At 47.9% G+C, this 27,527-nt stretch overlaps 1 protein-coding gene across 1 annotated transcript; it reads left to right on the top strand.

Moving 5' to 3' along the window:
* Positions 1-1,489: 1,489 nt before the first annotated feature.
* Positions 1,490-24,599, top strand: LOC119441611 (E3 ubiquitin-protein ligase Siah2). Its single transcript, XM_037706217.2, has 4 exons — positions 1,490-1,723; positions 6,621-6,753; positions 11,633-11,739; positions 24,018-24,599. The coding sequence occupies exons 2-4, from the start codon at positions 6,632-6,634 to the stop codon at positions 24,473-24,475; spliced, it is 687 nt and encodes a 228-aa protein (XP_037562145.1). The 5' UTR covers positions 1,490-1,723; positions 6,621-6,631; the 3' UTR covers positions 24,476-24,599.
* The last annotated feature ends 2,928 nt before the right edge of the window (positions 24,600-27,527 follow it).

The following is a 27,527-nucleotide window of genomic DNA, read 5'->3' as shown; positions in this document are numbered from 1 at the left end:
GGGTGAAACTGCGACATTTTTTTGAGTGTTAATCATTCTTCCCTGAGTCAATGTCATTTATGCTGAGTCATGCTTATGACTATGTCTTCTACCACCATCCTTTAGTGTTTTCTTCACTTAGTACCCACGTCCGAAACCATTTCACAATCTGTTTTCGCTGAGTCATTGTCATTTTTGCTTAGTCATGCTTGTGACTTCTATCATCATCCTTTAGTGTTGCCTTTACTTAGTGCGCATGTCCGAACCCATTTCAGTGGTTTTTGAGTGTTCATCTTTTTTCGCTTAGTCATTGCCCTTTTTGCTTAGTCATGCTCATGACTATGATTCTACTATCATCCTTTTGTGTTTCCTTCATTTAGTACCCATGCTTGAATCGATTTCAGGGGTTTTTGAGCGTTAATCTTTTTTCGCTGAGTCATTGTCATTTTTGCTGAGTCATGCTAATGACTATGACGTCTACCCTGATCCTTTAGTATTTTATTCACTTTGTACACACGTCCGAACTCATTTCAGTGATTTTTGTTGTTAATATTTTTTCGCTGAGTCATTTTTCATTTTTTCTGAGTGATGCTCATGACTATGGCTTCTACCAGCATCCTGTAGTGTTTCCTTGACTTAGTACCCACGTCCGAACCCATTTCAGTGGTTTTTTAGTGTTAATCTTTCTCGCTGGGTCATTGTCATGACCTACATGACACGCAAGTCATGACATTTATGTCATGACCTATCACTTATGTTCGTCATACACTCCTGTCATACTATACCAATTTTCATACCTACCAAGTTAACGAAATGGCCATGAGAGCGCCAAGACGTAGGCGGCTGTTTCATGACCTACATGAGATGCATGTCATGACATATTTATGTTCGTCATATACTCTTCTCATGGTATGCCAATTTTGGTACATACCAAGTTAACGAAAGGACCATGAGAGCACAAAGTCGTAGGCTGCTAGATAGATAGATAGATAGATAGATAGATAGATAGATAGATAGATAGATAGATAGATAGATAGATAGATAGATAGATAGATAGATAGATACTGTCAAAGTAGCAAATGTTCGCCAAGAAATGCTTCACATTTAATAGCCAGCTGAACCTTCGCTCATGCCACGTATATCCTGACATAGCCGAGCTAAGCCACTGCTATTTTTTTTTTTCGAAAAAAAGGGTGGTGCTTAGCTGGTCAGCAAAGAATGAAAAAAAAAAAAATACGACAGGAAAGCCAGGATTGCGCAAAAGCTGCGCTAACGTTAACAGAGGAAGTCCAAGACAACTTATTGCACTAGAGGAAGCCGAGAAATCTGCTCCAAATAGCAATTCCAAAGATTTCGAAGGGTTGACGGATACCGAGAAAGATGCCGGACAGCCAGAACTTGATGAAGGCAACTAAGGAGCTAGCCGAAACACGCTGGGCGCAACTGCAACAGCTCATAAGTCTAGCAAGCGAAAAGGACCGAGATCAGTGCGGCAGATGACAAAGCAGACGCTATAGTGGCCGCCGCGGCATGTGGGAAGCGTTCTCGAACGGGCATCGCAGAGTTGCCGACGGAAAGCACCGAATGACACAAGCATAAACGCCGGGAGCGTCAGCGGCGTCGCGTCAGATGCGCCAAGAGCATAAATACGTCTCCGAAGTTCGTTCAGCGTAATCGTCGCCAGTTCTGGGTCAGGGACGCCGCAAGTATTACCCCGGTCTTCCCACTGCAACGTTGATTGCCGGTAAGCGTTGTACTGTTTGTTCGTGCTTACAATGTTCGTGATTAGTATACTGACCACTACGCGTCGGTACGCTTAATTTGCGTGGTGTAAGGGCGCGTCACAAGCAAAACCAGGTCAAGCGCCTGATGCAAGAAAGAAACCTGGGTCTGCTGGCGGTCCAGGGCCGTTATTTTGTAGCGATGCCTTTCCGATAATACTGCCTTTTCGCGCTTATCGCGCTTTGTCAGTGGTCAGAGCGACGATGCGCTCGCGTTATCAACGGGATCAGCCGGCCGTGTACGGTGGATGATAAGACTAGTATATAATAGTCATCAGGCATCGCTATAAAATCGCGGCCCAGGAGTATTATTTCTGTATTCAGAAATGCAAATGATCTTTCAGCGCATACTTGAATTGACCTAGATAAACCTGGCGTAAACATGCCTAAGACGTTCACCGCATTTCCGTCGTCGTGTTCATGCCAGGCGCTATTTGGACAAACCCAGTATCCAGAAATGCATCCTAACTTGAAGTCACGCTTGAGTTAATTTATACGACGCCTGTCGTGAACGCACCTAAAGAAACGCCATGAGCGTCTTAGGTACGTTCACGTCAGGCGTCATTTACATCAATTCAAGTATGATCTTCAAGTTAAGATGCATTTCTGAAAACAGGGGACAGATAAGCATGGGTTTCAAGTTACGACACCACCAACAGCTTGGCAACAAGACGTATATTACGGTACATTGTATGCCGGTATATCTCGTTTGTTGAAAATTCTGCTTATGGTCATAACAACGGTTACAAGTTGTTTGCAAGGGCATTTTGTCTTGTATGATATTTCTGAATGGGAGACGAAATTTAGAGATATTTGTTTGTGCGGCACCTGCAAATCCGCGTGAAACATGTTTAGTTCGCGAATTGAGCGTCATTCTCATTATGAAAGGTGGGTGATAGTATTGGTTGACTGCAGTTGTGTCCTCAGTCAAGAAGACCATTCAACCGCTACCTAGTATAAACGATGAAACGATTCCCACAGAGCGTGGCATCTGCACAATTTTTAGTACATTCTATTGGGCAAGACAGTAGCAGCATCCAGCAGCCACGGTCAGGAACGTCCTGGGAGGATTCGCAAAATATATTCACGCTGGAAATTGTATAATAGATATTATTATAGCGATCGGACGCGATGGTCCATCGACATTAGAAGTAATGGCAATATGGCGCGACCTTACAAACATTCATATACCAGAGAAGTAGACAGCCTTGCAAGGAAAGGCCAGCGGTTCAGCTGAGTTTCAGCGAGTCTAATCGCTGTATTACGCGTCACTACGAACAGACTAACTTACCGAGCACGGTATTTGTTGTATGGACTCTCTGTTAATACTGCCTTCATACTTTTGCCGTTCGTAAGAATCAACAGAGGAATGCATCTGCGTATTATATTTTGCTTCTCCTGAGAGGCACACAGGGGTAAGCTGCGCAAATACCGCGAAATCATGAGGCGTTATTCTCTGCTTAACCCTCGAACTACATTTTAACAGCGAACTTAGTCGACCCTTCACCATCTGTCCGGCGTCATACAGGCCACGTGACCAGGAGAGGATGAGAGCCGCGTCCGGAGAGCGCAGGTCACGTAACCAGTAGAAGAGGAGAGGCGTGGGAGGAGGCGACCTATGAGGGACTGCGCTTGGTACGAGGAGGACAGGTGATAAGAGAAGGTGTTTCTGTGCGGCGCGGCCTTTCAGATAACGCGCAACGCATGGAGCTGTTGTCGACGCCGTCCGCGTTTCCCCGCGTTAGCGCCGAACGCGCGCGGTGTCCGTGACTGCAGCCGATGCCTCTGGCGGCGGCTCAGAAGGTTTCAACCAGAGAACTGGACACTCATCGAGTAGCGTCGGAAGTCGCTGCCTCTTCTCGCCTCGCAACGTTTCGATATAAGTTCCTGTTGCAGATCTGTGTTTACTAGTGTTACCGCAGTTGCATCACGTGCAACACATACACATGTAACAGTCGGTGTAACTAACACAGCTTCGCTGTTAGAACATCTTCGCGGAGTGGAAGGGGCGGTGATTTTTTAGATTTCGTGTTCGGAAAATGACTTTGGTATTCCTTAGATATAGGGAACGTGTCATATTTAAGCGATTTACTAGGGACTGCTTTCACAATAGACGCGTTAATATTAAAGTGACTCCAGGCAGTAAGTAGACAACTAATTAAAAAGTTACGCTAACAGTGTTACCACACTATTTCTGGGATCGACCCATAAACCCCAGTACTTTTCTTGTAACAGATAACGCTACGCAGAAGCTTTGCGATGTTGTATAAAATACGTGTTCATGATGTCGAGTTAACCATGTTTTAATATTTATTCTTCGGAGTGCAAATGTCATTGTCGTTTTAACATAGAGCACATGACATAAACATAGGTATACGTACGACTGGTAAAACGCTTAGTTCAAGACACGGAGCAAGAAACCTTCAGGAGTGGAAACTCCGACAGTTGCGGCGACCAGAAAATGTCACAAGCCCGCGGAGCCACTATCATGCTGGCGGCACCTGGCGGCCGAGAAAGAAATTATTGCCGTCTTGGTTGCCAGGGCAACCGCTCATGTGTGTTACTCCCGTTCGCGGCCGCGCACGTTGCTCCCGTTCGGCCGCCAATCCTCCTTGTCAGCCGCGCGCCTCCACAAGTTCTACTGAGGGCACTCACGCGTCCCACCTGCGTCCCATCTTAGGCTAGCAAATTCCGAACAAGGGTACACTGCATGTATCAGCGCTGTAAGTATTACGGCCCTCGAACAGACACCGACAAGAACAGTTGCTGTTTCACTTAAAAGCCCACAAAAACAACGTTAAGGCGTGCACGCTGACGCGAACGCCCGTGTTGTCTGCTTTGAGCGGGAGACACGGGCGCCGCCGAAGAGAACGCGCCGGAGCAGCACCGGGCTTCTGTTCTTTTTTTTTTTTTGCTGCTGCTTGTATGACGCGCCGCAAGGCGCCGCCACTGCATGCGCCCCCGATGGCGCATACTAATGTGACGTTATCTGGTCGCACACGAGCGCCCGCGCTGACGGGAGTTTCTACTCCTAAATAATCTTCATCCGTGGTTCAAGACCACGTCCAAGATTCGTGTTTCTACCGCTAACTCAATTGAGTACCTATGTAGAACCCAACAAATAGGCATGTATAAATTAGCGTTGGACGTCCGCATTAGCATCATGCCATTGCTGTCATACGATCGACTTCGACGTGGTCATCGTCGTGCTGTTGTCATCACACACACGTACGCTTGCGTCAAACGCACAACTATTCAGCTAATACAAACACGCTGGTCCATCTAGTAACGTGTTGAGGAATTCTAAAACATTACTGGATAGCCAGGTATCTGCAGAATGCTTCGAATGGCATGCATTCCTACTTTGCATGGAATCTGCACAGCTTTTCTTCTAAGAGGCGCACAGGTATTAGCTGCGTAAATACCGCGAAATCATAGTAGGCGCTTTTCTCTGCTGAAGCCTGCGACGACATTTATACATGTGGTGTGTACAGGGAATTTCAGGAAATGAGCTCGATATTCTTCGATAGAGGGAAGATTCAATATTTAGGTGACTCGTTTAGGAATCATCTCAAGCGTAAATTTTAACATGACTCCAGGTAGTACATAGTCAAGTAGTTAGGAAAACTAGGGTAACTTCTAAAACGGCAAAACTAGACTACGGATGCCAATGGTAAGCCTAAAGGCCGCCACCGAGGAGTTTATTACCGTTCCTAGGAGAACAAACCATTGACGCCGCCAGTTTCTACAGCGTAATACTTTTTCGACCACTTTCACCCCCCCCCCCCCCGAAAAAAAATCACCGACGATTACGATACTCCCTAATGCGAAATTTGAGCGCAACTATATGCGTGTTTGCATTTCGCGATATATTGGCCGGCACGGACGATCTATCTCGTGCGGCACGTTGCAAACGCGTGGGTGACGCGTGGGCACGACTCACAGCAGCCGCCGCAGACAGACCTCCGCTCATGCAGTGATTTGTTGTTACCACCATATATGGTATTGGTGGCGTCATCGACGAACAGACGACGCGCGCTACTCTGGCGCCATCTCGTAGCCATCGTCGCCGCAGAGCCCGTCTTGCACGGAACTACGCATTTATTCTCACGCCTTCGACGTCGTCCCCTCCTCCTCCGCTTTCCTCCTCGCGTTCTTTTCACTGTCGCCGTCTTTCATCCCCCGCTGCGCCCCGCGTTCGCTTTTTCATCCTTCGATCGCTGTACTCGTTCGCTCCGTTACGAGGGACGCCGAGGCTCGCTGCAGAAACGGGTGCCTAAGAACTGTGCTCTAAAACGAATCTGATTCCCGAAAAGCGCAACTGACACGCCCTTAGCAGACGCCCATGTATGCCGTGACCGCATTTTGTTACAGCGCAAAAAGGACAAGACAGAAAGACGAAGGAGGCCGCGGGACAAGCGCTTGTTATTATAGTAGTAGTACGCAGTTAAAGTACGCAGTTATACCAACTGACCCGACTTTCGGTACTAATGGCGTGACCATGAGCGCCTCACCATCGGACGAGCATGCGAGCGAGATCGCTGCTTGACAACGGCGTCTGCTTCATGCTCGCCCATTGGTACGGCGCAAACAATGACGTCACACGCACGCACATGGAGAGATACCCTCCCAAAGGAGGTGGATTTGTCCAATTACATCTGGGCTTAATTGCTGCAACAAATACGATGTGTACTGACGAAAATACTTGGTAGTTCAATTAGCTAATTATGGTGTTCGCCCGCCAGCGATATCGGACCTGATCATTAAAGAAGGCGTGGGCTCATAAGACACGCATTCAAACTTTCTGCTGAAGCAAATGACTGTTTTTCTTGTAAATTAAACGGTGCTATTGACATGCAGGTAAGGTTGCCATGTTTCCCTGGGAGCCAGAGAGCCAAGACCTGAGGTGGCCTTGCAAGTACAGCATCGAAGGCTGTCCTGCTAAACTCTCCCTCCGGTTCAAGTCCATACACGAAAGAGTCTGCAAATTCCGGCAAGTTTGACATTGACCTTCATTCGTCAACAGTGTCATTTCGCTTTGCTCGCTCATTTTCGTTAGACGAACTTCACAGAGTGTCGTCACTTTGTGCAGGAGCTTCCCACTACTTTCCAACTGGGCGGGCACATGATGGCAACAGTAATTAGCGTACACAGGTGTCCCTGTACTTTCGTATACAGAAGTGACTCAGTGTTACGTTGTTCTTAAGTGGTTTCTGGCACGTTTGCAACAACTGACAACTACCTATTTGTGTTGCGAACAAGCAACGAAAACGTTTATGCAATGTTTCTCTTTGATAAAAAAAAAACTTGATATCCCTAAGATCTCGAGGAACTTATTTAGGTATTCAGGCGTACAAATATTAACAGCCACCAACTATTCCCTTTCATCGCCCTGTTATCCAAAGTACCATGTTTCTTTTTTTACATTTTTTACAGCGAAGCTGTTAAGGGCTCGCTCTTCGATGGTCGCGTCCGGCAATAGAAGAAAAAAAAATAAACTTTCATTGGCCGTATGCTGTATGTGCAAGTGAAAGCGCGTGAGGGCGAGGGACGCGCGCTTTCACGGGGAGCGAACGCACGGCGGAGAGCCAACGCGACTTCCCAGTGGAAAGGGAGCGGTGAGCGAGGAGGACATCGAGGCACCCTAGACTTTGCGTGTGCGTGCGCGCTCCCCCACTGCGGCGCATGCGAGCAGCCCTGCCGGCCTCTGCCGCCTGTGCCGAGAGAGAGAGAGATTGTGGTTGTGAAGAGGAAGAGGCCGCCGACCCTCTCTGGGCTCTCGCACGCCTCTCACTAACAGTGTCGACAACGACGTGTACCCGTTCCGTCACATAGCCAGCGTTTAGGGCCCCGTGTCGCAGAAAATCCGGCATCGGCGTCGGCAATGCCGCCCGCGGCCGAGAAAATCATCCCCAACCGCGCAGGACCTCCAAATATATTTCACCACTAAAGTTGCTCACACTTTGTCTTGCATTTCTTACAAAGTTATTCATCGGTATTTTCAGAGTGACCGCCCACAAACAATTGTCATGAAACAAAACACCGACAGCGCATGCCTTTTATGCTAAATCTGCTCTTTTTTTTTCGAGAATGTTACCCAAAATGAGCTACCGATTTCCATTAGTGACCAAAGAATCTCGACCTATATTCGTAAACAAAGCTTGCAAAGGCGCCCAGCTAACCGAGTTCCTCCATCGCGCCTGCCGTAAGGCCAGGATGGAGGTTTTTCGCACTGGCTTTGAGAAACGCTGCTTGTACAACGCACTCGACAGCACCAACGCCGTCGTTTCTGGTGCCGAGGACTCATGCGAAGCATGCGACGAAGACGACTTTGCTGGCAGTTCTGTCCAGGATGCAGCTTGTGGCACTGACTCGCGAGATTTAGTAACCGAGCTTACGGTAAATAAAGGTCTGTCATGATGAAGGTTTTTTGTTCTTCGATATAAGGAGGTCGACCTATGTTCGTGTTCGACCTATTTACGGCAGTTCATTGCATTTGTGTTTGTACACCACTATCGAGAAAAAGACTGCTACGCAGCAAGCCTCTGCAGTGTTTCATTTTTTTCCCCCACAGTAACGCGGCACTGGTGACAAGGCTACAGAAAGGGGGCACTCGAGTGTTGTTATTTGGGCTACTCTGCAAGCAGGCTTCCTCAAACGTCGAAGTAGCCCTACACATCATGGCTGATCGCATGCACTCGTGGCACTGTTGAAGCTATGGATGATGTGGGTTAAAAACCGTATGAAAGACGCTGGAAACACATGGTGTTTTTGCTCTTTTTGTGGATAGTCTGACATTGGGGGTTGTTCAGTGGAGGTGTGAGGAGAAGCACGGTTCCGGATGTTGCGCAAGCCTCGGGCGAGGTGGCGTGCAGTTATATTCACTACAGCTGAACATGGGCGCTCTGACGTTCAATCACCCTGAGAATCTATGGTAGCTCAAGGATAACGCACTATTTAAGGAGACTTCGTTGAGGTAACAGTTCTCGGTTGTACGGCTTAATCATTTTTAAGTGTTACGGAAGTTTTCAAAATCGCTTGTTTCAGATAATATAATTCTAGTCCTTGAGATGGATTATTAGAAAATGCGGACATTACGTACTAGAGAAACTGGAATACATATTCAATGAACTGAAAAAAAATTATCCCATTAGCTTCTTTAATAATTCGTACTTTTCGGCACTTACTGCAATTACAAATTGTAGCCGGTGAGTTTGAGGGGTGTATTCCCCTTGAATGCATTTCCAGAGTAACACCAGTTTGAAGATATGGCCCATCAAAGTCAGCGTAAAAATGCAGTGTTTTGTACACTTTTTTAACAAAACAGTCTGATATGCATAGAAGCACGGAAGTAACTGGAACGTCCATGTTTCTCGTCCCACACTATGGGAAATAATGGGCGCTATAACGTAAAATTATTCCAAACTGTTTTGATTCCAAACTCCTGACGTCAAATTTATGTAACCACCGACGCAAGCATCGGCTGGTGATCCGCAGCGTTGTCTGAACAACCCAATCAAACACTCTCCTCGTTTATAGGAGGTCACCTTTGTTTGCTTTCAAAACCAATAACATTGCCTACTCTCATCGATTTTTCTTATCTAATTGGCTGACAAGAGGCGAGGAGCACACTCCAGTGGAAAGGGTCTCGATGGGGCCGAGGCAGCAGAGTGAAAATAGATAACCGCATGAAGAGGGTGGTGCCGGCTTCTCCGATTGGTCCGCTTCGCCTTACTTAGCTTGCGGTGGCCGGTCGAAAATCGCGGCGGCGTGCAACGGAAGGATAAGAATGCCGCTAAAACGGATCCTCAGCAAGGAAGAGTTGGCAGAGCGATGTCTTATGCATGCCGAAAGTGCTCGATAACGTTTTACTGCCACGCAAAAAGGTTTATCATGCGCAGATAAATACATGCTCACCGGCAGGTGCGAGTAGCGAGGGCCTGAGCGATCGGCGGGCAGCCATGTTCTATTCCTTTCGGAACGGGGCAGACTGTGGCTATTCAGAAAAATTTTCAGTTTTGTTCGGCATATTAGTGCCTTTTTTTTCGCGTACTCATCACTTTGACGTGGTGACTTTTCGCGGTTTTGTGAGGTCACGTGACAGACAGGCGAAGTGGGCGTAGCCAGAAAACATTGGACCAATCGCAGAGGGCTAATGGTGAAAAGGCGTCGAATCAGGAATGATTATTTTTATTTTGTGCGGTTTAATCATGCATAATCAGTGTGTACACGTTATATCAGATGGGTAGCTATCGCGGTTTTTATGACGTCGCGTGATAGACAGGCGAAGTTGGGAGGGGCCCGGAAATGTTTTGACCAATCGTGGAGGCTGATTGCAGAAATTTCAGAATTTCAGAATCAAGACAGTTTGGAATAATTTTACGTTATAGAACCCAATATCTCGAAACTGTTGCATCCTGGAGACTCATTTCAAGTGGATACGCCTTGCAAAAAAAAAAATTATGGGGTTTCACGTGCCAAAACCACGATCTGATTATGAGGCACGCCGTAGTGGGGGCTGTACTCCGGAAATTTGGACCACCTGGGGTTCTTTAATGTGCACCTAAATCTAAGTACACGGGTGTGGTGTTTTCAAGCTCACCGGCTGCCATTCGTAAATTGCAATATGTGCAATAAAGTAATTAATTAGGAAGGTATTATTGAATGTTTGTTAATTAGTCAATATGTGTTTTGATTTTTTTCGTGCTAGCAACGTCCGCCTCTTCGAATATTCAGCTCAAGGACCAGAATTATGCCATCTGCCACAGGCGATTTATAAAAATTCAGCAGAGCTTAAAAACGATCACCCCGTATATACTGAGCGCGGAAGCGTACACGCGCCGCAACACTTCGGTAGAGCTCGGAATAATGCTTTATTGTCATCTAGTCCGCTGCATATCGCAATTTTGAGCTATCGAATAAATAACGACGGTTCAGTGCCGTATTTGAGACCCGTGGAACGTTTATCGGACGTATTTTATGCAGTTCTGCCTTCAGAACATCTTGCGGCCCACCATGAACACCCTTCAAACACGCCGGTTAAATTGGTGACTTCGATTAGCGTCCAGTGTCCGCTGCCGACTGCGAGCGCGAAGCGGGTCCGGCAGGTAGCGTTATTGTTACTCGTGTGTCTTCCATCGAGCACATCCTTTACTGGCTACAAGGACATGACATTGTAAAGGATATGCTTTGAGAACAAATGGTGTGCTATGAACTCTCCTTGCAGTAAGAAGTGAGCGCCCAACTTAAATGCGAGAGTTCCTTTACTACCTGAGTTACATACGCTGACGCCATGCTCGGGCTGAAGCCTAATAGTTGAATTGACGTTCTCACGGTAGAATATTATTTCCAAACGCTCACCATTTGCAAAGGTCTTCCTTGCAGTCGGACCGAATAAGCGTTAACATTTATTTCCTCGCATTCAAAAGAAACGAATATTCGTAAATTTCGAATGGTGAATTCTCGTGCCGAATACATTCGAATCAAATAGGAGGGACTAGTCGATGCGTGTTCTAAATTTCGAATATTCGCCCACGTCTATAAATAAACCTTTGCGCATTGTACAGATTACTTTATACCTGTCAATTCTTCATCTAATCAAATCGAGCTTCTATATGTTCAAAAATTATACCGACAGAATGCACATTTCAGATTTTTTAAGGTTACAATCACAGTTGTTTGTACGACTAATGGAATGGCCTTCATGATCGACCTCTGTAGGAGATATACCGATTGAGTTTTCATACTGTTCATTAGACGTGAATGAGAGAAGGTGTCCTTCGTTAGTTGTTGGTAAACATGTAAACTACCTACAGCGTTCGAATCTCTGCGATAATGAAATCAATAATAATCGTTCCATGTACTGGCTGCAGGCCGTGTCCTTGCGTGCTAGGTGCCACGTCATGCACATGGAACGGTCCACTCAAAGACGTCGCCACTCACATTGCTCGGAATCACAGCTTCATACCAAAATTTCAAGGTAAGTTCACAAACGATCGCATTGCGTCCGCAGCGAGGATTAGAGTGAGTGACACTTTAATAAATTATATTACTTTCAGTTCGGAATAAGTGCGCACTTGTTAAGTATTTTAATTGATGGCCTTTAATGTCCCGAAAATACAGCCAGTCAATGAGAAACTGCAGTAGTGATGTCCCATGTATCAAGGTTAACCGTCCCACCGCAGTGGCGGAGTGGCTCTGGCGTGGCGCTTCAAAGCCCGAGGTTGCGGAATCAAATTCCGGCCGTGGCAAGCGTGGTCGTTCCAGCCTTGGCATGCGTGGCAACCTTATAGCTTCGCGTACGCAACAGTGTGTGGGTTGATGACTGGCAAACCTGTTGACCCTTTTCCTGGCTCTCCTGTGGCCACTGCCATGTTTGATCACGTGGTGACGCGTCCATTGCTTGCCTCAGCTACCTCCGTTGCCTCCGTGTTTACAATGCAAGCGCGTGATGCGGGTGTGCCGCAGCAAACCTGCGCTTCGACGCATATCGTAGACGGTGGCTGTGCTGTGGACGACACGAAGCTTTGGCCACAGCTTTGGAAGGCATGTAAGTGCTTTCAGAGCTCAGTACGCTTTATGCAAACGACGCGAGCAGCGTATACGGTCCTTGTACTAAAAGCGGGGCGTAGAAATGTGGTGTATAAACTTTCCGTTTATGAATTAAATCAGGATCAATATGCTCTTCGTTCTTTATTTGGCAAACATTTCGAAACAGCGGCTTTTCCTGTTTCTCACTCGGTAAAGTGCCTTGGTGCAGCCCCTATCTGATTGGTTATTTTCAGCTTAATCGCTCGTGGGTGTGCTCTGCTGCGATAGATTTGTTCTTGCTGCGCACAAAGCTTGGAATGTAAACGTTCTGTACTTTGTGGTAGCTTAAATTGTAGCAAAGACGTATTATCGCTAGTCCCTCGCTTACTCTGCGGACCGTTACGAAACGTTCAGCTGCCAACACTCGTGTCTGGTCGGTGCAGTCGCCGTCACTCATGCTTCGGCGCATTGATTAAGTGTGCGTGCGAGTAGGGGGTGGATATGTGTAGATAACGTGCGAGAAACTTACTATGCCAGTAAGTGGCGCTACTTCCTTTTGTAACAAGCGTTACTCACCCTTAAGTGCCGACGTTCCGGAGTTGAAGTCCTCATATTGGAGGTTAGCTATACAGCACTGGCGGATAAATTATCTTTTTCTATCCTCGAGCAAAGCAGCGCATCGCGAAGGGCCGGCAACACAGGCACTCCTTATGTAGAAAAGGCGACACAGGTTGAGTCCATTACTTAACATGCGAATCACTATTTTTTGCTGCTAAATATACCGCACACGTATTCCCATTATCGTAACACATTTTGCTGCATGAATTCGGCCCAGTGCATTAGCGAACACACAGTTGCATTTCCGACAGCCGATTGCACAGTAGCATGGCAGCAGCAGTAATGGTTTCGTATTCGTGCGCATTCACTGAGGCAACGTATGGCGCGCAGCCAAAATCACCATCTCGTTCCTCTAGTGCAAACTGCTCCACGAAAAGGGTCAAAAGATCGTTGCCTCCACGTGCCTACTGCCCCCCGCCCCCCTCTGCCGGCAGATATGAACGCTAGTACAGCCAAGTTTGTTCAACACGAGCCGGAATCGGAGTCAACGCCTGATTCTCGTACCTCGCGAACTGTGCGTCCGTGCTATCTTGGGCTATACGTTCTCTCTCTCTGGTAGATCGCAGAGCCCGTCACGTCACGTGGGGCGCGCAACGAAATTGCGCGGATTTCACGTGTGTGCATGAATCGAGGCGGTACTCCCTACGTTCGGCGCACGCACACTTGTATCCCACACGATCTTTACTTACGTACACTCGTGAGCAAAAGTATTCGGACCTCAGGGTAACCAAAAAAACTGAATTTCTTCGTATTAACCCACAGAAACTGAAATTGACTACACTGGAATTTTCCCAAAGCCAAGTTTGGACTGCAGTCCTCAATTTCAAGTTTCACTCGCAGGCCGTTGAAAAAATCGTCTTTATCGCGCAATCCCTGTTCCGTATATTTTTGCTCACGGGTGTACGTAGTGTTTCAACGTACGTGAAACTAAAACTGTCTATGAATCCGTTTTACTCCACTACGACGTGCCTCATAATCATATTGACAAGTTTACATTGTTGATCACTTGTTTATCCTTTTTCCGGGGACCGCTTTTCACCCGCTAACAAATTTCAAGTTATCGCTCAGTGGAAGAAGCGCCTGCATGCGTGGGTGGTTTCTCGAATGTTGTCGTTGTTTCTATCTGTTGTCTATGCTGCCGCCACACCTTGTGCAATCAAATTGTAGGCGTGACGCGAATAGTGTTGCGCCTTCTGGAAGACACGTGCGCACCGGCGATTACGCTGGAGTCTTCGACGAGTCATGTTAAGATAGCCGACGCGCACGATCCTTCACTCGCACATCAGATTTCGACGATCGCCGACTGTGCTCGCCGTTGTAGCTGTGGTTTATGAGTGTCAATTGCTTTTTCTGGGCACAAGTTTGCCCAACAAAGAGTAAGTTTCGTGACTCGCTGTTTTGCTACTGCGTTCTTCGCCGTCACTACAAGGTGACGATATCTTGGTTTTGGCACGTAAGGCCCCATAACTTATGTTTGTTTAATTTTTAGGTTTATCCACGTGTAGCTTCTAACTTTTTGATGTATATAGCTTTGTTGCTACGAGGGAATGGAGTTCTGCTGAAATAAAGAGTGAGAACATTTGGGAAATACACACCTGAGTAAAATGATAGAGCTTATTTGACGGGAGTAAATAGATTTGACACGGCCAGAATATTTACCTACTTTGTTGTGACATGCCCCTGGACTCCTTAAGAAGATCTGCAAAGCCGCTGTGTTTTCTCATAAAACAACGTTGGAACTTCTTCGTACTCCTTCTGATATGCAGAGTATGCGCTCGAAATAAATACGCTGTGTAAAGGACGAAGTGCACAAGGCAGTGCGGGCAATGAGAAACCAAGGAAGAGAGGACCACGGCGCAAAAGTCGAGCAAACGTTCGGCGGAAACGGCCTGTCGTTTCCTTCTCTATCTCACAATGGCACAGTCGACACGGTAGGCAAGGAGATACGTCCTGATCCGTCGGATCGACATGCTCGGAGTTATGTGCCGTTATTGGCCGTATGCGCAGACATTCCCCCCTCACTGTCGTCTCCCAAAAGGAACTCAATGCGACCAGCACGGCTGGGGTCGTTATAATCACAGCCCAGCCGGTGTGGCTCAAATTTCCTCATAGGACGCGCAAATGGGGACAGGCTTTGGTGCTGTCCCCTGCTTAGAGTCTGGAAAAACAAGAACCACCACCTTACCAACTGGTGGGCTTTGATTATTGTTCCGGTTCCTGACCAGGAAATGCCACCTGCTCCACTTTTGGGCATGGAGGACGGCAGCACGCGGCATTTTGTCAAGCTCGGGAGACTCGAGCGTATCGGCTAACAGTTGTCCGTCGGTGGCAACGCTGCGAAGGCGCACGCGACGGCTGGGGACGCGGCTGCGCTATTTGCACGGCGCGTCACTGCGGCCAGGCGGTGTTCAGGGCACAGGATTCTCTGCAGTGCTTTCCCCACTGCGACGAGAGCGCAACCCTCAGTGCCGCCCGCCAGAGGAGTTGTTTGCACGCTATGTGCCTCACCGACGGCTACCTAAGTCGAGACATCACGTTCCTTTACAGTAATTGAGGTTGCTAGTTGCGGTGAAAGTTTGAGCAGCCACACGGTCGCATCGACGCCGTTGCCTGGTGCTACAACTACGCCGAGCAAATGGATACTTTCATTCTACACGTCTATTCTAGTTCTTGCGCGCGTTGTAGGCGGTACACGCCATGCCCTAAAGGGACACTGAAGGCAAATACTAAGTCGGCGCGGATGCTTTAAATGTCATTCTAGAATCCTTGTAGCGCTTGATTCGTGCCAAGAAATGACTTGGGTTACGAGAAAATTGCGTCTGAAGGGTCCGCACACCTTTAGCGCAATTCAAATCACCCGCCGCCGAGCGGGGGAGGGTTGAAGTTGCATACGCCATTCCCGCCCTTTACTGCCGTCGGTGAGTAAAGGCCCAACCGCATGCACGCGATTTTCGAGCGACAGCGACAAGCGACGGCGACGAGCGACAGGTTTTGCCGTCGCGGAGGGCTATCCGTCGCTGTCGCTGGTCGTGTCGCCGGTTTCTGGCCAGCCAGAAAATACCGCTTGTCGCCCGGAAGTCAGCGCGACGATATCCGCTGGGGACAGCGATTGCACAACAACATGGCAGCAATCAGTCTGCCCGCTTCGAACTGAATTCGCTCTTGCAACTTGCTCTCTGCTGTGACAGCGAAAAATAAATAGTACAATCAGTCATCGCTTCACCTCATCGCTAGCTGAAGACTAAGTATCGGCGCTCTCTTGTCGTTATTATTGAGATCGGTTGTTTTTTTTTTTTTTTTTTTTTTTTTTTTTTTTTTGACGCTGTTAGGCCTGAGACGCCACCGAGAGCCGAGAAAGTGTTTTAAGTTTTACTCAACAGATGGCGCCACGGCACCTTACGCTGGCGGCATGGGACGGAGTTCCACTGGGGATGCATGGGACGGATTTTCTCTGGGGATGATAGCATATTTTAGCTAGGTCTAGATAAAACATTGACCTTTTGATCCAATTGAGATTTCTTTACGCGCGCAAGATAACATTTATTCGCACAACAATGTAAATCCGTCGCTACTCTTTTTCGCGATGTCGCGTTCATGTGGTTGCTCCACGCCGCGACACGACAGCACGACAGGGTGTTCCTGTCGCGTCGCTTGTCGCTGTCGCTTGAATATCGCGTGCATGCGGTTGGGCCTTAAAGGGCGAGACACACGATGCGATTTTGCGTGCGATTCGTCGTACGACGCGCCGCATCGGCCGCCGCACTCAACAAGTTTTCAACATATTCTCCTGCAGGCGGCGGCGGACCGCCGCCGCCGCATGCGACCAACCTGCTGGATATAGTCGTACGACTGTGCGATCGGTCGGACGGCCGCGGCCAATGACAGCGCCGCCAGCGTGTACGTCATGGTGACGTGGTAAAGCCGGCGGGGCAGCGCCGGCGAGCAAGCGCTCCGATCGTCCCGGTGATGTTTTTTTTTTTTTTTCTCCCTGGTCGAGGCGCTGGCCTCTTTGCCGTTGACGGCGTCACAAAAATCGGGTACACTTTGTTTCTGACACGAAATAACCTATAGAATGAAGTGAACTCAAATTTGTGTATGTTATAAAACGTTGCGCTAAGTAGTAAATCTTTGACGTGGTATCGATTAGGAAGCGGTCAGCGCAGACGCCGCAACAGTCGTCTATGCGAAACGGCTCGCCTGACTGGCATGTTTTCTCATCGCTACCAACGGCGTCGGGAAAACTAATTGTATTGCCACTTATGAGCGACATAAATGTTCAGACGTTGATTGTGTTGACGAATATGGGCGCTTTATAACGAGCTGCGGGCGGATCGCAAGGGCTGTCGACCCCGGATCCGACGGCCAGCGAGCTAGGCCTATATACCGTCTCCCAGCGATCGCAAGCTCGCCTGGCTTGATCGTTCGCTTTCGTCCGCGCCGATAAAATCAAATGTATCGCAATTTAAGCGCGACATAACTGTGTGCACGTTGTGCTGACCGACGTAGGAGGTTTATTACGAGCTACAAGCGGTCGTGTCGCAAGCGACACCGGTCTCGGATTCGACGGCCCAGCGAGCTAGGCCTGGCAGCTCCTAGCCATCGGCGGCTGTCGACGGAGCCCACACTGCGGACGCGGCTTTGCGGAAACACGTCTACGCTGCTCGCACAGACGCGTTTTTATGTGATCGTTTGTGCGAAACTAGAGAACTGTGCAAATACGTTTGTTTTCACTTTGCGAAGTTCCGCAGTATTCCGAGCGTCCATGCAGGGCCGCCGGTTGTGGGCGGAGCTACGCATCGCACGTCGTTCGTACCATGTGTCCTGAATCGTCGTATGCGGCAAGTCGGACTCCGACGCGTCGTACGACGGATCGCACGCAAAATCGCACCGTGTGTCTCGCGCTTAAAACGGCGCCCGACAGACGGCGCTATGGTTTTTCTGCGCACAACGAAAACGCGCGCCCATGGAAAACGCAGCCAAGACAGAGCGTGCTAAACAATTCTTGGTCGAGTGTCATGGACGCCACGGGAATCCCGCGACATCACATGGATGTGGCATTCTATGCTACTCGTAATCTGTGTGAGTGTCACTAGCCATCAAAACCAGCACAGCACTACGCGATAACGAAAATACTGAAACGCAAAAGCGTGGGCGGCGCCGAGTGGAGAAAACACAACCTTTCAATCACCGTGGCGTCCTTGTCAAGGGTAACGCCAATGAGCTGTTTTTTTTTTAATCCAATAGAACTGGATTAGCAGCACATTTTCGTCTTGTAATGCAATACATGATCTCTTTAGTGAGAGTGGTTGAGTACTAGTAACAGAGTTATAATAAGGACAGCCTTCGTCATCGGGCTAGTACTTGAATGTCGCGGGGTAGTCTCTAATCGTGTCCTGCATTTACCTCAATTTCTCGATTACTAAAGCTCTGTACGCGATAATATTGGCGACTTAGACTTTCTTTAGCACTAATATATCACTCTAGCTTGACTTAATATTTGCCTTTAGTGTCCCTTTAAGACAGTTTGGATGCCAGTGTGACACAGTCAAGCGAACTTTGTGGATTTGGGTGGGATGCGCTGGTTGCAAAATACTCGGCGCGTTACTTGTTCGTTTTTCAGTTTACCGCCACCCCTGCAACTATGTCGCAAGTGTTCTCGACATTCCAGACACGACGACAACAAAATTGTGCGAAGGAAAGTTTAAGGTCCCAATAGCTGCTGCTGACTAAACACTTAGGATTCAAGTTGGGCAGTTCCGCATGTTGGGTCCTTGCCAATTTTTCCCCCGACATGGGGAGGGAGGAATTGATGACCAGCTCTTTGTTGATAAAGCATTCGGCAAGCTGGCAACAAACAGTAGATGGGGCCGTGACAGGCAAGAGGAGGGGGGGGGGGGGGGGAATGAAAGACAGAGGGTTTGGAAAACTCCGGGGGAGGGGGCCGAGACCCCCCTGCCCCCCCCCCCCCCCCCCCCCTGTCTGTGTGTTTAGAAACGAGGTGTTTTGGATAGACCGAAATGCCTTTTTCTACGTTAATGTAAGTTTGTGTAGGTTTGTAAGTGTGCTTTACCTAACTTCGTTGAGAGGTTTGTTAGATGCTTGTTCCGAGACATAACCACATAAAGCCAACAGAAAATGAAGCCAAGGAAATCATCGGGGAAATTAAGTGTGGTTGAAATTGGAATGTAGAAAATGATGCAATGAAAGTGGATGAAAAGATAACTTCTCGCCGGCGGTAGCCGAACCCGGTTCGGCGGCGGCGGCAGAACTCTCGTTGACTGTGTACCGAGTACATGTAGCCTTGACATGGGACGACCAAAGAAGATCCGGACACCCGAAGAAGAAGCCGCTCATCTAGAATGGCGTTACGCGGCCAAGCGAGAATCTGCGCTCGGCGGCCAGCCGATTCGGAATACCGTGCCTAGCAGCGCTTAGCATTTCCTAGCAAAACTTAGCTAAGCCTAGTAAAACATGGAAGAAGCTAGGTCGATCTCCAGTTCCGCTGTTTACTCCAGCCTTGTGCCACTAGTGCAACCTGCCCACATTCTTCTGAGGATATCTGAAAGGCATTGATTTGGTTTTTCTATTATATCCTTGATTTATGTGTTCCGGTTTCGCGAGTATTGCTCCTACTTCACGAGGTCAGCTTGGCAAGCAACTGGCCCCTTTGAATTGAGCTCACTTGTGGTCGGAGCATTTCATTTTTAAGGCGAAAGCCTTCGGTGTCTATGTTGGCGGTGCCCTTGGCGATTTCTTGGCGGTGACCTTGACGAAATTGGGCCTTGACTAAAAAATGGTCGACGCCGCAAAAACATTGGAATTGACGTAAGTTAGTGGCTATGAAAAGAAAGCTTGGTACATTTCGGGCTGGGTGGGAATTGAACGCTGGCCTCCGGGGTGCCACACGAGCACGTTTCCCTGAAGTCACAGCTGCTTCACGGTTCTGGCTTACTAAATGTGTGCCTAGTGCGTGCGTGATTGCACATGTCACGTCGCCGCAATATCGCAGACTAGAGGAGTGGCCGTGTGCGTGCACTAACATGCTGCACTTTAGGCACTGCGTTAAGTGTTAATATGTGGCATTCAGGAGATCACCTTAGTGCCACACGTGAACTTCCCATTGCAGCTTGTTGTGAATTGCAAGAAGTCTAACCCCGATTGTATAACTTCATGCATTACCTAATGTGCAGCAGGCTTTCGCCTTCTTGTGTTACAAGAGTGTAGCACCTGCCCAACTTTTTATTCTTAAGGAACCTAATTTCCGTCAGGGAGGCTTCAAGCCTCTTGCTAGCTTCGTCAAGGCCATTGCTAACGAATGTCATGCCGCGTTTCGTGTCTTCTATATCTGCCCGAAGATTTCTTTCTTCTGGACGGTGTTGTGACGTCATCCGCCATGCGATAAGCCGTTCGCGCGTCATAATTGTGGGCTCGCAAACTACTGCTGGCTGCGCATGTGCCGAGAGATAGCTAGTGCTTATATACGCGCTCGAGTATTGTCGTTTGCTCTCTTCGTCTTGTTGAGTTGAGGCTGGCAGCGTGCGCCTCGATAATAAAGTACCTTCTAACCCGGTCCTGGTGTCAAGTTACAACAGACGAATGCTTCGTTCTAGAGATTCTCGGAGGAGATTCTCATTTCTAAGCTCCTCAAGTTTTGAAAAGCACTTTTCTTCAACATTTCCTAGGGCGACGTGGACAAAGTGCCTACGTTTCACGACACACTGTACCAGTAGTGGCAGCAACACTTCTACAAGTGACCTAAAGAGGCTAAAAAAAAGGAAAATATGCCAACCTGTAATATCAAGCAGGGGCTGATTAGCGGTTGTAGTCGATGCTGTCACTGTTGCCTAAATGATGTGCGCGCGAAGCAGGGGCTGATTAGCGGTTGTAGTCGATGCTGTCACTGCTGCCTAAATGATGTGCGCGCGGAGCATCGCTGTTTTTATGGGCCGTGCGATGGTCATGAGCTCCCGCTGTCTTGCCTTGTCAGGACATGATCCAGGCTGTACGCAGCGGCCTTGCTTTGTCGCTCGCCACTTTTCACGAATTTCTGTTCACTGGCGATCCCGATACGGTTGTTTTATACATTGTAGACGGTGAATCTGCAACGTGAATCAGGGGCCGATTAGCGGTAGTAGTAAATGCTATCACTCCTGCCCAACACCTGAGGATCAATGGCGAATACCTCAACAACCTTCGGCTTGCAGATGACAATGTCCTGCTCACCTACAATGAGGATGAATTGCAAAATAATGATTCAGGACCTCAACTGAAGACTATGGTTGAAGATTATTATACAGAAGAGAAAGATAATGTTCAATAGCCTGGCAAGGAAATAAGAATTATTGACCGCTAGTCAGCCTTTAGAGCCTATGTCAACTTATTCAGGTCAATTACTCACTGAGGACCCTGGCCACGAGAAGGAAATTTACGGACGAATAAAAATAGCTTACAGTGCATAGGGCAGGCATTACCAAATCCAGGCTGGGAGCTTACCACTTTCGTTGAAATGTGTACAATCATTGCATTCTACCGATGCTAACATAGGGGGCAGAAACTCGGAGGTTAACAAAGAAGCTCGAGAACAAGTTTAGGACCGCGCAAAGAGCGATGTAATAAAAAATGTTAGGATTAACGGCAAGAGACAGGAACAGAACGGTGTGGATCAGAGAACAAACGGTGATAGCCGATGTTCTAGTTGACATTAACCCCTTCAGTCACGAATTATGATAGACTTTCGATAAATGTATGAAATTTACAAATATTTACGCCAAGGTACTGCATGCTCCATTGAAAGCAAATCTAGGTAGTGGAAGGACTCCTTGTGCATATTATGATGACTCATTATAATTATAGAGTTATCGAATATCTGCTTAGTGATCAGTCAGTCATATTACGTTTCTTCATAAAATAAATTTAGTAAACCGCTCGAAATACATACACAATTTAATTATTCGCTGCAAGCATTACTAGAAAGGAAAAAAAGTTATTTCACAGCTGCTACCAAACCACTTCACGTCGAACAGCCCGTCAAACACGGTAGTGCCTTCACCAAAGCGGTCGTCTATAGTGACACATTGCACTCAGAAATAAAATGCAGGTGCGTTAGGGTAAGCGGAATTTTCAAGTTACTATAAGCTTAATGTTCGCGATCTATTCCTTGACACCACTGCAGAGAAATTGCGAAAATAAGTCGCGTACACAAATGTGTACGCCGTGACTGAAGGGGTTAAGAGAAAAAAAAATGGAGCTGGGTAGGCCACGTAATGCGTCGGGCAGATAACCGGGTGCCCATTAGAGTTACAGAATGGGTGCCAAGGAAAGGGAAGCGAGTTGAGCATGGCAGTTAATTACGTGGGGTGATGAAATTAGGAAATTTGCAGGCGCATATTGGAAGTAGCTACCGCGAGACAGGGGTAATTGGAGATCGCTCGGAGAGGCCTTCGTCCTTCCAGGGGACATAGAGGCTGCTGCTGCTGATGCAGATAATGACATTAAATCTTGATGCAAATTTGTGCTTGAGTTCTGTAGTAGCACTCTCGCACTATCACTTTTCGCAATACTTTCAATTTCGTGTGACTTAGTACAAGGTGCGTTGGATAATTCAAGTGGTTTTGCTCAGCCAGCTAATCAGCGCAGATTGAAAGTGATATCTCCGAAAGTGATCGCCCGAATTTACGTCCCCTGTGTAATGAGTAGCATCGGAAGTGTATCGCTGGCTGATTATTTCTGGTGAAACCGAAAAGTTGGAGAGAGGTTTATAAAAAGGAAAAAAAAACAAACAAACAACAACAACTGGTTTTTCAAGTTTGCGAAATGGTTCTTGCATATACCTCTCTAGAATTGAATGGTGTTTTATGTATGGCACATATTTTTTCAGTGCAACAGTTTCTGTGCATTATTGTTCTTATTTGTCAATTTTTTCCCTAAATATACTGTCGAAAAGTTGAATAAATCGCTATGCGCCTAGCAGTATGCTTCCTGCCATTAGTTTCGGCTGAAGTTTAATATTGGTTGGCTACTGTGTCCAGTGCTGTGCAACTATGTATGGCACAACAATCTTCTCGTGTCCCACAGAACGAACTGAATGTCTTTCTCAGTCAAACCATTACAGTAGGCGAGATAAAGGGGAGATGCTACTCGAAAAACGCGAGTTCCTTAAAAAATTATCGTTTTTTTTTTGTTTTCACTTGTGTTGATAAGTTCAGTATCCCTACTGTTATTGAAAATAAAAATAAAAGCCGAGACTCAACTGGAAATGAGCTAAAATTGCGTTTAAAGAGCACAACCTGGCTGTTACAAGACCGAAACTGTGCCGTCTTCTAGCGTCTCGTCGCCGACAACGCGCGGCCGCTCGCCTTTGAGCATCGCATCAAGTAGCTCGGCCAGTTGAGCCTCGTTCTATGAATAACCATGGTTACCAGTGTTCCAGGTTCTCAATTAACTCTATCCTAATTAACTGTGCCTTAATTAACTTCGCCTTAATTAACACCTAAGGTCGTGGGTTCGACTCCCACCAATGGTCGTGGGTTTTGGTGTCACTTTTTGGTGGCACACAATTTTAGTGCCGTATCGACGGACGTAGGAGATTCTTCGACCCCTGAGCCATCTAAGGCTTTCGCCTATAAAACTGTGCATCACAAAACTTGACTTTTTGTTGGGTTAAATCGTGCCTCTAAATGCAAGTGGACATTCAAAGCGCAACGACAGCGGCGAACAATGTCGACGATCGTCGAAAACCTGATTTGCGGAACGGACGCGTCGCAGTTTACACATGACTCGTTGAACCTTCCAGCGAATTCGCAGGGGCTCGCGCAAGTTCTAGAATGTACATCACTACTCTAATCGCGCGCGCAATCTGATTACACAAGGCTTGGCGTCAACCCGCACCACAGTCGGTATCAGCTACAAGAATTGAGTCTCTTCTGACACATTGCAGGCGCGTCCTGCGCCGAGCGATATCATTTAACATTTATTAGCCCGTTACAGTATCGAGAAAATCGCTACAGTATCGATAAAATATGCAAGAGTATAACCGAACAAATTGCTTGTGCTGCATACGTACTTTTTTCTTTCTTTTTTTTACACCGCGTGTTTTCGTTTCTCGCGCAGACGAGGACGTTGTGGCCACCGTGCCTGACTTTCAACGAGAGGAGGACTTCAGCTGGTTCGCTCTTCTGTCCTGCTTTCGCAAGGACTTCCTCTTGATGCTCTTGAAGCGCAGGTGCCCCGATGACGAAGACAAGTCATGCTTCATCGCCGAGGTACTGATGATAGGTCCTAGCATCGAGACCGTGAACTTCGTTTACCGCCTCGAGTTTGTCGGCCAGCGCTCCCGTCTCAGGATGGAGAGCAGGCCTGTGAGCGTGCACAGAATTGCTGACATTTCAGTGACCGGCGGCGGAGGCTTCCAGTTCGTAGCCGACATCGTGCAACACTTCAGAGATGGCAAGGACCTGATCTTGAATGTCATCATCTCAGAATGCAACAATGCCACCGATTGGGAACATTTATGCAGGCCAGCTGACGGGGACGTAGCCGAGGATATCTGGGGAAGCCTTTCTGGTTAACAGCAGCATCCGGGAAATGACGTAAGCGTCAGCCTGATTCCCTGCTAACGAAGACACTGCAGCATTGACTCCTCGCGGTCCTTGTAACAGGCTACAATTTATGTCAAATAAATCCGAGTCGATCTCCCTGCGCTTGATTAGTAATCATATTGCAAAACTTAGTGCCACTGGGACTTATAGCTATTGCCATGGCGGGTTATGCGTCCAGTGCCGCGATGGATACTGGAGCGCTTAGTTGTCGCGGCATATAGGGAGGCGCTGGGTATACTGGTGCAAAAACCAGGTATAGAGCGAAAAAAGAAAACGTCCTGCTTGCCTACTCTATATATAAATTTCTTAAGTAAAGAAAGCCACAGACAGAGCATTGTAGTGCAATAAAAATAAATGTACAACAGCTACTACAGTAATGCGAACCTATTATCGTATACAGCTAGGGCACAGGCCCCGGTATTCTACGCCTACTCCACGCGTGAAAGGGGGTCGAATGCGAATAATTCACCGTGTCAACAGATGGACGCAGTTACATGTATGAAAGAAGGAAAAAAAATAGGAGAGGTCATTCCACCAGGCAGCCTGCATGGGCAAGCGAATTCTGCGAGAAGCCATTTTCTTTCCTTTTTCCCTCGCAGTATCTACCAACACGTGACCTATGATACTCGGCCTTGTGGCTGGGAATGTTTGGTTCCCGGTAGATTTTAATCGATGCCGGGGGTAGTTCCACCCTGCAGAGCGGGAACACTAAAGCCTACCATGCTCTCTGACTTGGCGATCACGTGTTGGGCCGACACACTTGGCTTCAAGCGTGTTGCGCAATATCTTAATTCTTCCCTTCCTCCATGTTTAAATGTAGCGCACAGGCAGGATATGATGCGCTTTCTCCACGCAACTAAGACTTACGCCTCTATCAGACCGAGAAAAAGAAAATGTGCGTATCAAATGGTATAATTTCAGAAAACTGATTTTCTCTAACGATTCGCAGTTTAAGAGCGAAAAAAAAATCTAACGGGCCCCCGACCCGGAACGCTGTATGAGCTACTAATGCTGATTCTGACAGCCGTTTCTCTTTCTTCGCATTCACCTACAGACATACAATAATTTTGTTCAATAGACTCAGTCCGAGGAAGACAGCGTGCATGGCACGAAGTCGCGGGATCGAATCTCGGCCACGGCGGCTGTATTTCGATGGGGGCGAAATGCGAAAACACCCCCGTACTTAGATTTAGGTGCACGTTAAAGAACCCGAGGTGGTCCAAATTATTCCGGAGTCCCCCACTACGGCGTGCCTCATAATCAGATCATGGTTTTGGCACGTAAGACCCTGTAGTCTAATCACAGCGTACATGAGTGCATATTCATTGTGCTATATATTTTTTTCGCGGAAGCGCCGATGCAAGGACAGTGGGCGTACCAGATATAGTACTGACATGCAGCTCTATTGAAGGACCCACGATTCCTTGTCTGCTTGGCAAAAGACTAATGCCGGGGGCCAGAGAAATTCTATATCATTTTAATTAAACAATACGTACCAGTGGAGATAGGAGCCACATATCTCAGTCAAAGAAGTGTCGCTGTGTGCGGCTGGCCCAGCCTTCGGCGAACCGTAATCCTACAACGCGTCGCATTGCTGCTCACCGCTTCTTGTGCGTAGACCGTAAACATGATAAAAGTGCGGTTTATTTATGATCGCTGATGCCAAAGCTGAATTATAGGGTAATAATTTTCTCGTCAGATCGGCTTGCTTATTCCTGAGCACAGAAGCGCGGATCGCGCGTAGACCGACTCGACCGGTACGCTAAGCATGACCCTCAGGGGAAGAGAACGATCTTTGCGCGGCCGCCTGGCGAAGGCTCATGTTTGTTCATTTAAGCGTCAGAAGCTTGTGACTATTATTTTAGTACACTAAGGCAAATAGAAGTGCACCTGAGCACCGTTTTTGGTGTGATAATAGTGATGGGTGACAGGGTTTCCTGGGTCCCCTCGAGGAACGACTCGTTCTCTTCACTGTGACTACTCAACATTGCGTTTACTTGCAACACGTAAGTCATCGCTTTCAAACCTCCAAACGCACGCACGCACGCACGCGCGAAGTCGAGCAGCTCATGCACCTTAATTCGAAGCTACAATGCGGAAACACACAGTTGTGAGCCCTCAAGATATAGTGTTATTTAGGACAGGAAGCTAGAATCTGGTGATCAAATTGAATCAAGCATTAATAATTAAACTGCGCCGGCTCGTTACGCCCTAGAACCAGTGCGGCATAAACGCAGATAGCGAAGGCTCTTGTATGCACCAGTCCACTACAACAAGAACCAGCGCGTTTCCTACATCTACAAGTGCGCCCCATCGCCACAGCAGTGAGACCAGCGCCTCTTCCAGCGCACACACCGGAGTCCCTGTGAGTCACAGAGAACACCATTGTCGCCAGTGCGATTCGCTGTCAATAAGCGCACTGGCTTTTCACTGGAAGACGCTCGAAGACGCTAGTTTTAGGGGCGAAGCTCCTTAGGGTGTGGGTCTGTCCCTCCTCTGTAGTATGTAGTAGTAGTAGTAGTAGTAGTAGTAGTAGGAGTAGTAGTAGTAGTAGTAGTAGTAGTAGTAGTAGTAGTCGTAGTAGGTGGCCACGTATACCTTGATGAAAAAAAAATCACAGCATATCCACGGGGTGAATGATGATGAGTGGGCGAAGCTCCGGAGGGAATCATCGGATCTCCCGCTTAAGGGGACGCTAGCACAAACGCGTTAGAAACGTGCAGTACTCTCTAGTAAGGGGGAGCGGCCACAGCGTCTTACGCAGCCATTTACACATGCCGGAACGTGCACCGCGTTTGCCGACGCCATCACATGACTGCTGAGAGAGTATACCCCCCGTATTCATAAACGCTCCTCGACTTCTTGACTTGCCACCGCCTTGGGCAGCGCGTTCGAAACGCGTTGAAGGTAAGGCGGAGAGGCCACAGCGTCTTACACCAGCTTCTTACACGGGCCGTAACGCGCTAGCACAAACGCGTTAGAAACGCGCTAGAAACGCGGCCTTTCGTTAATGTTGGGCATT

The sequence above is a fragment of the Dermacentor silvarum genome, chromosome 2, assembly GCF_013339745.2.
Source record: "Dermacentor silvarum isolate Dsil-2018 chromosome 2, BIME_Dsil_1.4, whole genome shotgun sequence".
Classification (NCBI taxonomy): Eukaryota; Metazoa; Arthropoda; class Arachnida; order Ixodida; family Ixodidae; genus Dermacentor; species Dermacentor silvarum.
This window is presented reverse-complemented; position numbering and strand designations above follow the sequence as displayed.

Bases quoted from the DNA above. Each gene is read 5' to 3' on its own strand.
- LOC119441611 (XM_037706217.2), top strand. From the start codon at position 6,632: ATGTTTCCCTGGGAGCCAGAGAGCCAAGACCTGAGGTGGCCTTGCAAG. The intron at 6,754-11,632 runs GCAAGTTTGACA...TACTGGCTGCAG, and splicing joins GAAAGAGTCTGCAAATTCCG to GCCGTGTCCTTGCGTGCTAG. The intron at 11,740-24,017 runs GTAAGTTCACAA...TTTCTCGCGCAG, and splicing joins CTTCATACCAAAATTTCAAG to ACGAGGACGTTGTGGCCACC.